The following is a 13786-nucleotide window of genomic DNA, read 5'->3' as shown; positions in this document are numbered from 1 at the left end:
CATAACTCTCCGTATTGAGGTGGTCTGTGGTGGTGTTGGTGCAGGAGTTTGGGCCAGAGTCCTGCACAGCAGAACAAGCAGGAGAACCTGAAAACTAAGTAGAGCTGACTTACTACGATGTAAGGTAAGTGAACAAATAAATATTACCATCAAAAGGAGGGAGTGACCATTAAGTCCTGAGTCTAAAAGTTACCTAACTGCATGGCTGGTCACAGAATTACATTCTTAAAAGCTGGACCATTTCATACTGAGGTCCTTCTTCAAGTGAGGCCCAGCGGGCCTTTTCTGTAGTGGCTCCCCATTTGTGGAATGCTCTCCCCAGGGAGTTTTGCCTGGCTCCTTCAATATATATTTTTAGGTGCCAGGCGAAAACATTCCTCTTCAACCAGGCCTTTGGCTGATTCATGTCATATTTTAAATGTATCTGTGGGAGGGTGTGTGTGTTATTGTTTTGGTTTAATTACTTACTTGTGTTTTATCTTGTATTTTATTTTGTGAACTGCCCTGGGGCCTCTTGATGAAGGGTGGTGTATATACATTTAATGAATTAATTATAATAACAATGGATTTCATTCGCCTTCCTTTCAAGAAGGCAGTTTTCTGCATGTACTGTAGAGGGAAGTGAGGGGCAGATGGGGCTTGTCAACAGATGGATGCCAACAATTTGGATTGTCTGCATTTACATGACAATTGCAGGATTTAACTTGAGTCAGGAGGCTTTGCATTTCCATAGCCTTCCAGCCCTTTACAGAGGTGGGAAGAGTTGGTCTTTGTTGAGAAAAGATGTTGTTGGAAGATGTAGGACACATAAAGCACTTCTTCAAGCAGTGCATAGTCAGTCAAACTGTGGAACTCTCCCAGGAGGCAGTGGGGGCCCCTGACTTGGAAGGCTTTAAAAGGTGATTAGTTCCACAGTTGGAGGCATACCAGTTGCTGGAATGGGAGGGGAGAGTGCTGTTGTGCTTATGTTCTGCTCTCTGGTTTCCCTCCCATAGGCATCTGTCGGCCATTGTGAGAAAAGGATGCTGGACTAGATGGGCCAGTGGCCTGATCCAGCAGACTATTCTCATGTTGTTAATGACCTGAGTTGCGAGGGGTGGAGCTTTTTTTCTGTGCTTCTGGAAAACAGGCTGTACATTCTATGCAGACATCCACAACGCAACAGTGACGTTGTTCAACGTGAAATAAGAGCCAGGGGCGTTCTTAGCCCCTTGCCTCCATGCCGAACTCTGCCGCTGGAAGGGGGGGGGGCTATTTTCAGCGCTGCCGGGGCGGAGCCGCAGGGGCGGCCAGCGAGGGGGGGTGACACCCCTCCTCGCTGGCCACCCCTGTGGCTCCACCCCGGCAGTGCCGAAAATAGCCTAAAAAGAAAAAAAAAATACATTTTTTAAAAAAGTTTTTAAAAAAGCCCAGGGGGTGGGGCCGCCCCCGATGTGTCACCCCCAACTTTTGGGTCCAGATTTTCACTTTTTGAAATATGGCAACCCTATAATGAAGAATTGTTATAGGGCAAGGGTGGAGGACTTGTGTCCAGCCATATGTTGCTGAACTACAACTACAACTCAATCCTGGCCTTATGTCCTGCTGGCTGAGTCTGATGGGAGTCCAGCAGCATTTGAACGGCCTCGGACTACCCCTCGTTCCCTGGGGTAATAGCAGGGGCTGCTGCTGTAGCAGCTCTAAACCGCTCATTGTTCCGATTACAAACTGGTGTCTATATTTCAGTTTTAACTTTGGTAACGGCTGTTTAAATTTCCATTTCCCCCCAGCATCACAGTGTCAAAGGTAGCTGCTTTATGCATCTAGCTGCGTATCGTTTAAAGCTCTACAACTAAGGTCATATCTACACCATACATTAAAAGCGCATGGGTCCCTCCCCCACAAGAATCTTGGGAACTGTAGTTTGCTAAGTGTGCTGGCAATTGTATCTGTATGAGGGGCAAACGGCAGTTCCCAGGATTCTTTTGGGGGGGGAACCATGTGTGTTAAATGTATGGTATGGATGTGACCAAGTACAACTGCTTTCATAACGTATTTTGTACTGATTTTGTGTTGTGGCTAAAACAAATTCAAATTGGCTACATTTAGCAGTTTTTCAACATAGGCTTCTAGAGAAGCTTGCATTAGTCCTATCATTAGCATGACTTCTACATTTCAACAAATTACTGTAAGCATTGTGGCTGCAGGCAAAAGTTTTGCTCCTTAAGAGTTGGGTGTCAGCCAGCTTGGGTGCTCTCCTTGGCTTATAGGGTCAAATATAAAGTGAATTGCTTGGGTACAATTTTAATCTTAAAGATTAAGGGGTGGGGCAGTCCTGACTTGTCAAATATACCGGTATTTGTTCTTGGCTGACAGACAGGACTTGTAGGAAGAATGACACCAAAGGACAGGGTCCTCATCACTGGAAAACTAACAAATAAGTAAGTTTAGAATTGCTTTCAGAATTTATCAGTGAGTAAGCCTTGGTGAACATTGAAAGATTTATTCCCAGTTGTATGCCGCTACAATTAAAAATGGGTTTTTAAAAAACTATTTCTAGGCATGAGATAGGGCTTGATTGACAAATGGTCTGATCCTATATGGCAAAACCAAAAAGATTTTAATATATGTGTCAGCTTTTGACCCAATTTAGGCTGGCAGCTTCTGAAAGGTAAAGGCTTCAGAGGAGATTAAGGAAAAATGTTACTATTAATGCAGGAAACTAGAACTGAAAATTCAAAGGGGGAAATAAGTCACTGCAATAAAAAAATGCAATTAATTGGGTTAAAAAATGTCTCTATAGCTGAACCTTCTTATTCCATCTGTCCCAGAACTGGCCATGAATCAAAGATGAATGTTTGAATGGAGCTGATAATTACTGCAGGCAAAAGGTTAATCCAGGAGTAGATGTTAATTTATAATACAAAAGATGATGCTGCCAAAATAGAGTTGAGCAGTAAGTAGCTGAACTGCAATTGCTGAGGTGCAATCCCAAAACTAGGCTGCAATCCTAAACAGATGTGATGGGAAGCAAACAGCTTTGGACATAGTGTAACTTACTCCAAAATAAACATGCATTTTGTGTGTGTTAGTTAACTGAGCACGTACCCCCTTCCTGTTTGCAAAATTATGTATAACCCATCATTATTATTATTATTATTATTATTATTATTATTATTATTATTATTATCAAAAGAAAAATATATATAGTATATTGCAATTATGGCAAGAATAACACAGTGGGTGGCGCTGTGGGTTAAAACCACAGAGCCTAGGGCTTCCCGATCAGAAGGTCGATGGTTTGAATCCCGTGATGGGGTGAGCTCCCATTGTCGGTCCCTGCTCCTGCCAACCTAGCAGTTCGGAAGTATGAAGTGCAAGTAGATAAATAGGTACTGCTCCGGCAGGAAGGAAAGCCATGGTCACATGACCCGGAAGCTGTACGCCGGCTCCCTCGGCCAATAAAGCGAGATGAGTGCCACAACCCCAGAGTTGTCCGCGACTGGACCTAATGGTCAGGGGTCCCTTTACCTTAAAATACATCAGTCTCCAGCCAAGCTCCTGCTCTCTCCATAGGAAAGATGGTGGGAAACATATCTGCAGAAACCTTGGCAGCAACTTCCAGCTGGAGCAAACAGTGCTGAGCTAAATAGACAATAGGATGTCCTGGTATAAGGCAGTTTCATATGCATCAGCAACATTAAAACCAAAGGAGACAGCATAAAACAGTGCAAAATTGATAGGGTTTTTTAAAGCAGGGAAATATGGCAGTGCCATTACAGGAAAGGCTGAGTGCCTGATACCTGACAAAGGAGCAAGAGCCTCTGATGCTGATCTTTGTGAATCTGAAAATACCCCAAACCAGCGGTGTAGCTAGCCCAGGGGTCCCCAAACTAAGGCCCGGGGGCCGGATGCGGCCCAATCGCCTTCTAAATCCGGCCAGTGGACGGTCTGGGAATCAGCGTGTTTTTACATGAGTAGAATGTGTTCTTTTATTTAAACTGCATCTCTGGGTTATTTGTGGGGCATAGGAATTCGTTCATATGTCTTTTCAAAATATAGTCCGGCCCCCCACAAGGTCTGAGGGACAGTGGACTGGCCCCCTGCTGAAAAGGTTTGCTGACCCCCGAGCTAGCCGCTTGGGTGCCTGGTGTGGGGGTGTGTCCTGCAGCCAGGGGCAGGGCAAGCCGCCCATGGGGTGGGGCGATCTGCGCCCATGGGGGCGGGGCGAGCCTCTCCGATGCTTGGAGTCTCTCCCCCGCCTCCCCCTCAGCTGTAGGGCAGGCGTCCTTTCCTCTGCCACTGCCCAAACCCCTTGGAAATTAACTTTTTTTTTCAGGGGCAACTTTCTTGCTGACAAAAACTCATACTTAAAAATGGAACACTTCCTCTCTTGCTATGAAAAACACCCAACTCTAGTTATGCTGCAATCTGAAATACCTGTAAAGATTGTGACTAGATTCAGACAAGAGGCCCTGCTTAACTTGGTTTGTTCAGAGGTGCCAGGATGCAAAGAGCTGTGTGACTAACACACCTAAGAGAGCTTTGCATATTTACTCAAAATACAACCCACTTAGGTAAGACAACAGGCCAACCTAAGTGTGCAAATGATTGAGCCAGTGGTTTACCAGTACTTAGAATTGATTGAGCCATTCAGTGCACACCTGAGGTTTACTAAATTAAAATTCAACATTATCACTCTTAGATAAGTGTGCATTAGGATTTTAGCCTAATCCTATGCATGCTTATTCAAATGTAAGTCCCAATATGTTCAATAGTGCTTACTTCTCTGTAAGTGGGTATACCTACTTTTTTTTACCCCTGGAAGTAAATTCAGACAGAATCAAATGGAAAGTCAATATAATTCAGGACCTGTCTGCCTGGTCTAGCAGTTGCTCCCCAGCATCTTTTACCTCCACTGTCAAGGCAGCATGTCTCTGAACACCAGTTGCTGGGAATCCTAAGTGAGGAGAGCGCTGTTGTACTCTGCTCCTACTTCTTTCTCTCTCTCTTCCCCCCTCCCACTTGTTGTTGAACCCAGCTTCTGCTTATAGGCTTTGCATAGGCATCCAGCTGGTCACCATAAGAACAAGATGTTGGATTATATGAACCCTTGGCCTGATCTAGCAAAGCTCTTATGTCTCAGGCAGAGGTGTTTTCTAGGTGTGCTCCTTTTAGACATTCAAATATGTGTCTTGTCATTAAATGTAGCTTGAGGTTGTGTTCAAAGCTCCGCTCCCATATTTGACATGCCCAAGGTCTTCCCGACCACACACCAGACCTGTTTCCCTCTTCCATGTTCACCATTCTCTTTTCAGTTTTGGAACACATGTTCCCATAAGCCAGTTCCCAGAAACTGCTCTCAGCTTGCATGCATTTAGTCCTAAACTGTGAATTAATACATAGCAGAGAATCTAATTCACACAGCTGTAGGCAACAACAAGGGTGTAGAAGTTCAGCAACTTGTGATAGCCCTTAAAGGAGTCCTATAAATACATACTACACATAGAAACTGAACTGCCACACACAGCCACAGAACAGACTACCAAGCAATCCAGTATGAGGAGGTGCATTCTTCCCTGACCTCAATAGCAGTCCTATTGCAAGAGGGCTTACAGAGCAAAGTACAGTAAAAACAAGCAAAGAGCCTTGCAGTGCTTTAAGAGACTAACAAATTCAACCTCACTTCATCAGATGCATTACATGAAATCTTAGCAGCCAGGCATAGGCATATACAGTAAAGGGAAAATTGTAAGGTGGGGTTTGAATGGCAATGGGATACAAAAGTTACAGTCAGTGATAAAGCTTAAATTTATATATGTTGAATAGGTGTGCCTTTAATATTTTACAGTAACCTTCTAAATGGGTAACAAATGCTGAGATGATTGTATTAACAGTAGGGCAGGGAACAATTTGCAAAAAAAAAGGAAAAAAAGAAAAGACAGCACTGACAACCTGGCACTGGTAAATTGATTAACATACGCAGTATGAAAACAAATATTTTGTCTTGATTTGATCAAATCACTTAACTTGATAATTGCTGAGATTAAGTGATTTGATCAAATCAAGACAAAAGATTAGCCATAGAAAGCAGAGATATTCTGGCGTTGCTAAGGTTACTTAAGTAGCATGATTAAAAATCTTTAGCCAGACAGCCAAATAATGCCCTTAGAATTAAGAAACAGTGCCTTTTCCTGTGGAATCACCAAACATCTTCCAACATCTAGAAGGGAATGTGGCCTTCAGGCTGAAAAAGGTTTCCGACTCTTGTACTAGGATATACAGAAATGTAATCTGGAGTAACCCAAGGTTATTTTGGAATGCAAAACCCTTAGTTTTTTATTCCTAAATGTGATCATCGTTAAAATCATGTTGCACCTAAACAACACTTTGGGCTGTACCAGGTGTGCTCAGGGGGTGGGCCAAGTGTGCCAAAACACACACTATTTTTATTTAATTTATTAAAGGGGATCAAGTGGAGTAAAGTGAGTTGCAGGCAGAAGAAAAGGGCTGGAATGGATCCAGGGGTGGCAGTTTTCTACAGGCCAAAGGCGCAGATCCATTTCAGCCTTTTTATCTTGCCTGCCTGCCTGTCTATCTCTCATGTCTCTGCATTTGTCTGAGCTTCACTTGCCACTTTTGGTAGACAGATATGTGGAGTAAGGGACAGCTTTTGTGTTGCACAAGCAATGTGAGGAAGGAGCCATCCTGCTCTCGGCCTTCCGGATCTGCCCTGCTTCTGGTCAGCTTGTTGTTGTTCAGTCATTCAGTCGTGTCCAACTCTTCATGACCCCATGGACCAGAGCACACCAGACACCCCTATCCTCCACTGCCTCCCGCAGTTTGGCCAAACTCATGCCAGTCACTTCGAGAACACTGTCCAACCATCTCATCCTCTGTCGTCCCCTTCTCCTTGTGCCCTCCATCTTTCCCAACATCAGGGTCTTTCCCAGGGAGTCTTCTCTTCTCATGAGGTGGCATTTTCTCTGCTTTGGCTTCTTGACCACTGTTGTCCTCCTTGTTTTGTTAGCTCAGTGCCTCTTCACTTCTTCCTTGTGCATACAGTATTTGCTTCACTCAGATGATCCATGGCAAGCCTGTAGTAAATATTCTTCATGATTTTAAATTGTATTCTGATTGCTTCTTATACCTTGTATTCTATGGGATTCAAATGGTAATGCAACAAGAGAAACAGGAGAGGCATTAAAAATACAGTTAAAAACCATACAGCATCTGGGCTCTAGCATAGTACATTGCAATTGCTACAACAGGCAGGAAAACAATTCGTGTGGTCCGCGAGGCGGCTGAGAACCAAACCAATCCCGGGCTTGGGTTGCCGAGCCTCGCTTCCTGCGCCAAGTGTGATTTAAATGTCCCGCCGAGGAGGCGGGGCGGAAGCCGGCCGGTGCGCTCCTTCTCCCTCCCGCGGCGCGGCTTAGCGTCTGACCGGCAGGGGGAGGCGGCAGAGGCGACGGCGGGACGGTGCCTAGCGGGGCTCGAGCGCCGGCTGCAGCCTCAGCTGACCGAGGGGCGCCACCGCTGCTGTTGCCACTACCGCCGGCGCCGCGTCTTCCTCCTGCTCGGCCGTGCGTCCCTCGGCGAAGGAGGCCGTCACCCGCGCGGACTTGCGCCATGGAAGGAGCGCGGCTGCTGGTGCTGATGCGTTAGCGGCGCTGCCCCTGTTGCTTGGGATCCTGCCCGAGAGAGATCGCAGACGCCGGCGGAGGGATGAGCGGCAGCGCGGCGCCCCCCGGGCCCGGCTCGGGCTCGGCACCATGCCGCTTTGCGCACTACTTCGTGCTGTGCGGGATCGATGCCGACAGCGGGCTGGAGCCGGACGAGCTGGCGGGTAAGGCGAGGAGGGAAAGGGAGACAAAGACGGGGGCTGGGATGGTCTGTGGGGGGGGGGAGCCTGATCCTGTCCCCATTTCTCCTTGCGAGGCACACAGTCCCTGCTCGGCCCCGGTCAGCCGCTGCCTTGCTCCCTCTCTTCCAGCGCCTCCCCCCGGAGTCTGCTCGCATCCCCTCCCCTCCATGGCTGTGCGCTGCTCCTGAGGATCGCCTGGAACCTTCTCCGGCTCCTGCCCCGCTTGCGCTGCGCCCACCCCGGCGGAGAGAGCGAATACGACTCGATGGCTGCGTGCGCGCTGTCTCCATCTGCGCCCGGGTTGGAGCGCGGGGGGTCTGCGCTCTGCGCGGCGACATTGCGCCGGCCAGGCCCCGCGCACACACCACCCGAAGCTCCATTGCTGGAGACTTTACTTCTTGTGTTCGCAGCTCCGCTATTTTTTTTTAATTTCTCTCACCCGACCCCGCTCCCACAACATCTCAGGAGGAGCCCTCCTCCAAAGAAACGGTGCTCCTTTCCACAAGCGCCTTCCGCATTGCTTTTCCATGCACGGATCTCCAGATCTGAGTAGCCAGCCTGGCTCTCCCTGCCCCTTCTTCTTCGTCCTCCACCCGCTTCCCAAAATCGTGATGCCTCCAGACTGCAGTGGCCAGGTTCGGTTATGTCACTGCCAGGAGGACCCACGTTTCAGTGCAGTTCTCCTCCTCGCGGCTCAGGGCTTTATTCCCTCTTCCCCACCCCCCCAGTGCCCTGTGCTGCCACCAGGCCTTGCGAAGGTCTTGAATGTCGGTAGCTGTTGCAATCACCTCCCCTTCGAATGACCGCTATCTTGGGTCCAAAGAGCAGGGAAATCTACCTTTGTAACTACTTTGGGAGACTGCAGTGCTTTCGCTTCTGTTCTCTGGCGGGGTTTGGAGGGCTGGGAGGGGGTTGCTTTAAGCCACTCTGCGCTGGGATTAGATAGCCAAGTTAAAACTCCTTGTTTCCAGCAGACGGAATGATGCTAATTAATATTTCAGTTTTGTATTTTGGCTGGCTAAAAGGAAAAACATACCTTAAGATGTTTTGTTTTATTTTTTGTCCCACAGCTTTAGGTTCTTTAAAATATATTATTATTATTATTGGAAGGGCAGTAAGAGATATTTATTTATACATTTTGTTACATTTTAATCCCACCTTTTATCCAAGGAACTCAAGGTGTTTGAACCCTGGTCTCCCAGGCCCTAGTCCCAACTCTTTAACCATTACACCACACTAGTTCTTTACATAACAGTGTGAATTATGCATTACAAAATTGCAGGTAAGCTTGTGATATTGTTTGGGCCCATGCTGAGGTTCATCACTGCAAATATTACTCATTCTGTGCTAGTCATTGTACCAGGCAGCCTACAAAAGTTAAGAGACGCGGCTATGTACACAAGCTTAATCTAGAAAATTCCGGTGAGGAAATGTGTTTTCACTCCCCCTCCCCCCAATAGGCTGTCATCCTACAATCCAGTGAAATCAATAGTTCCTAGTAAAAATCATTATTTTGCATTAGCTACCAATTTGACGAAGCCCCCTATATTTTTATCTATCCAAATGCTTAGACAGCAGACCGGTCTCCCTCCCCCTCATCAGAAATCTGGGTATATTGCCCTTTTAGCTGGAATAGTTTGCTTGAGAATGATTTAAAAAACGAGTCTATCCATCATCCCTAATCCTGAAAGTGTTTGTTGCATTCTGCTAAAAATACTGCTCATATGATTCAGAGTGATTTCAATAGGATTTGTCAAAAATAAATTGTAACTGGTTTAAAGCTGGAGAGATGCCAGAGGCTTTTCTCTGCATAGCTAGCTGTGGAAGTAGGAGAAAGTCTTGTATAGAAAGGGGGTTGTAAGAAACTACAAAGACACCTTTAAAAAACGACCTATGCTGGATACATGGCACTAGCATCTCTGGAAATAAAGTAGGTTAAAATTAAATTGTGCATCTTGTTCAGAAAACTCTTTCAGATTCTGCAATATGACGACTAGCCAATAAAGAAAAAGGGAGAGCTGTATTCAAACTTAATCGGGATCCATTTGGATGTGAAATAAAAGTAGCTGGCTATTGTTGTTGTTCAGTCGTTCAGTCGTGTCCGACTCTTCGTGACCCCATGGACCAGAGCACGCCAGGCACGCCTATCCTTCACTGCCTCTCGCAGTTTGGCCAAACTCATGTTAGTAGCTTCAAGAACACTGTCCAACCATCTCATCCTCTGTTGTCCCCTTCTCCTTGTGCCCTCCATCTTTCCCAACATCAGGGTCTTTTCCAGGGAGTCTTCTCTTCTCATGAGGTGGCCAAAGTACTGGAGCCTCAACTTCAGGATCGACTATTGTTACTAAAGTGGTAATTCAGGTAAAGAGAATCTGTGGCCCTCCAGGTATTGTTGGACTTCCAACACCCATCAGCCCAGCCAGCATGGCCAGTAGTCAGGAATGATGGGAGCTGTAGTCCAGCAGCATCTAGAAGTAAACAGGTCTCCCCACTCCTGAGCTATTTACCTGCTTACCTTTTGCATGAACATTGTGGCCAATTCTGAAGCTGAATTAAATAATTTTAGTAAAGCTTTTGGAATGAAAATAGCTGTACTTGTTTTAATTCAGGGTTATTAACTTGACACAAGGAAATTCTGAAAGGCTCTTAATGATATTTGTCTTGACTAGCCTGTCTCATGATGGCGAACTGTTCTTAAATTTTCAAAAGCAATGCATATAAAGAATTCTTCAGCTTTTGTTTGAAGTTGAGGTCAGCTTCATTTAAATTCTTTGCATGCTCTTTAAGAAAACTAATTTGCCGCTTAATGAGTGAGCTGGTGGCTCACTTGCTGTGTGGATGACATTTTTGACTTGAAACGGGATGGTTTCAGAGTACTAATACCTGGTAAGCAATCAAATGATTAGGGCCATAATCTTTAACATGTAGCCCCTGATTCTATTGAGAGGATCCATGTATACCTGAATATAGATTTCACTTGTCTTCATTGCATTCAGTTGGATTTGATATGGGATAAGGGATGATTGTGTTAATGTACCAGCACAGAAATTGCTTCCCCATAGTCTTTATTAGAAAAAGTTAGAAGTTCTGTGTGTTTTAGTGCATATAAGTTGCATGTAACTTTGCTTTTAAAGCATTGCTGGAGCTGAATCTGGGTTATGTACTTGAAATCTCCTTGAGTTTGTTTTTTTATTTTAAAAAAGCAGTAATTAGCAAATTGTTTCTATATAATTTTTAAACTTTACAATTTATTTGACATTGCCATTTTGTATATGTTGCACATTGTAACTCTTAGTAATTTGATGCCCATTTATGTGATGAAATGATCTAATGTAATGTATACATCTGTGACGGAATCAAAGCTATTCTAATAAGGTTTTGGTTTCCCACCTGGAGCCTGAATGTGTTGGTCTCAATCTGAAATATGGCTTCCGTTTACATACATGCTTGTTTCAGAAATAGAATCCTGCTGGTTCCTCTAGCATTGAAGGTACACCAGGGTTGATTTGCATAGTATGACCTTTGGGAGTTTTAACTAGAGTAATTTCCAATTCCTCTTTCTGAAAATAGGGGCATTTACATGATGGTGTTGATTAGGAAGTTCTCACTGCTTGTAAGTGTTAATATGCTTGTTGCCGTTTCCTGAACTGCAAAAGAAGATTTGCAGTATCCTGAAGGCTAAATGCAAAGAAACACAGCAGGTTGGAGAACCATTGGTCTAAAGTTACCTTTTATATACTACCGGTAACTTGCTTTCAAGCTGATGAGTAGTAAAGATGCTGTTAGATTCCCCGCCCCCTCCTTGCTGATGGTCTTTGCCAGGTTGGCTTATCAAGTTGGATATTACAATTTTGCAGAATGTGTACAGATGTCATTACGTTCATTACATTCCAAAACTTTGAGTTGGCCTTCTGAAGTCAAGTCAAAGGCCATGGTTCTATCACCAGCCGCTTTTGAAGTTCAGTAAATGGTTTGTGCATCTGACTGCTTGCTGCTCAAGAGTTCTTCCTATCATTTTACCACTTAACCTGGCAGTAAGCTCCATTGAACTCAATAGGACTGACACCTTAGTAGACTTGTACAGGATTGCACAGTTAGTTAATAAAGTGTGTGGTTGGTTAATTGAGAACAAGAAAAAACTTCTCTTGAGCCCCGAGAATTTGGGGGAATCTCTCATTAGTCAGAATAGACAGAACTGGGTTGCCTTGACCAGTGGTTTGACCCTGTATAAGACAACTTCATGTACAGTATTCATGTTCTTGGTCCTCCCACCAAAACATCAGTTTCTTACAATTGGGCTGCAAGCTTTAATTGGCTTAATTGGTAGATTAATCAACTAAATGATTGCCTTTCAAGGAAGCTGTAGATGAGCTTGGTGTTTGCTTAAAAGCACAGTTTTAAAATATTGTTTAGCTATAAATGCTTTTAATGTATTGATAGTCACCATGAGAGCCGTTCCTGGCTGGTTGGCAGGATGTCAATTTCAGAATGAATGAATGAATAAATAAATAAATAATAAAGCTCTAGTTGATTAATTGGCCTGGCAAATTTAGTTGGCGGGGTTGAGATTCAAGGTTTTGTTTGTTTTTGCAAGCTATTTTTGATTTATTATTGTGTAATAGTGGATTAAAAGGGGAAATATTGAAAACTCGCTTCTAAAAGAAGTGTCCATATTAATGCTTTCTTTATTGTATACCTTCTTCAATGTGCACAGTGCTTTGCAAGCCCTAATGGACAGGTTTCTACATGAGAGGGCTTGCAGAGCAGAATCCGACATGGGAGGCAGTGGAGGAGAAGGGAAGGGAAGACAGTATAAACAAGAATAGGTAGTTATTTCAGCTACTGATAAGCGCAAGGTTCCATCTGGGAATGAGTGAGTGAATCCTTGGAACAACTGCCACATCCAAATCCTTGAGAGCTACTGGTTCATTGTTCATTGTTCTGCAGTGGTTGGCATATTTTCAGGGCATGTTTGGCATCGTGCTGGGGTAAGAAGAAATTGGGTTTGGATTTGGGCCTTCACTGCCTGCAGAACATGGATGGTGGGACTGTGGTGGAGAGCTTTGCTTTGAGCCAGGGTCCCTCTTGGTGGCCTTTCTGCTGAATCTAGACTGTCAGCTGCCTGCCCCCCCCCACCCCCAGGGAGCATAGGATTGGCCTCATTTATCATTTACACCCTTTCCATGAATCCTGGTGAAGGCGGCTATTTAGATAATAAATAAAACAACAATGAGACAATTAAAAAACACCAAAGGCTTATTCTCAAAGCAGGATATGGTGACTTGGGGGGGGGGGGTAGAAGATTAAAACAGATCTATTTTAATCTATTTTTGTTGGCCAGATGAAACGGAAATCTTGAACTCTTAATTCTAACAGACCTTGCACAACTTTGGGGGACTGTGTTATAACGTGCTTGGAAAGGAGTCGTGCTTTGACACTTCAGTTGCTGACAGGCAAAGTGAGTCAGCATTCCAGCGTCATCTGGAACCCGGTGACCTCTGCCCTCCATGACTGAGGCAGTGAATGGAAATTCATGTTATTCTAGCATTGTCATTTTTTACAGGTGTATGACTAAACAGAAATTAGCACTTAACTTTTAGAGGAAACCGAACGCCTTGTTTGAATAAGAAAAACAAGGTCCATTTTGCAGTTAATTTTTTATGAACCTACAAAGCTGAATCACTTGAGCATCTATGAGAGGCAGCCAGCATGGCGTCCTCCAAATGTTGTTGGATTACAGTTCCGATCATCCCATAGCATTGGACGTGTTGGCTAGTTGGGTACTCCCACTGGTGTCTCTTTCTTCCCTATACCAGGAAGAATACCTGAGAATATTTCAATAGGGGATTAGAATTGGGAACTTAAGCATGGAAAGTATATATTTTCCCACTGAGCTGTAGTCCTTTCTCCTATAGAAATTGGAGTTCTTGGTGATATCCA

The 13786-nt window shown here is 44.7% G+C and overlaps 1 protein-coding gene across 3 annotated transcripts in view; it reads left to right on the top strand.

The window, feature by feature from the left end:
* Positions 1–7586: 7586 nt before the first annotated feature.
* Positions 7587–13786, top strand: part of DENND5B (DENN domain containing 5B) — a 91301-nt gene continuing 85101 nt past the window's right edge. For 2 of the 3 annotated variants that reach the window (XM_033162873.1, XM_033162872.1), the window contains exon 1: positions 7588–7828. In XM_033162873.1, the coding sequence (XP_033018764.1) occupies positions 7708–7828 (121 nt within the window). In that variant the 5' untranslated portion in view covers positions 7588–7707. Of the gene's footprint in view, positions 7829–13786 lie in introns of all 3 variants that reach the window. The other variant, XM_033162874.1, reaches the window with a different exon arrangement.

Source organism: Lacerta agilis, chromosome 10 (assembly GCF_009819535.1).
Source record: "Lacerta agilis isolate rLacAgi1 chromosome 10, rLacAgi1.pri, whole genome shotgun sequence".
Lineage (NCBI taxonomy): Eukaryota > Metazoa > Chordata > Lepidosauria > Squamata > Lacertidae > Lacerta > Lacerta agilis.
The sequence above is the reverse complement of the archived record's forward strand: the minus strand, read 5'-3'. Positions and strand labels throughout refer to the sequence as shown.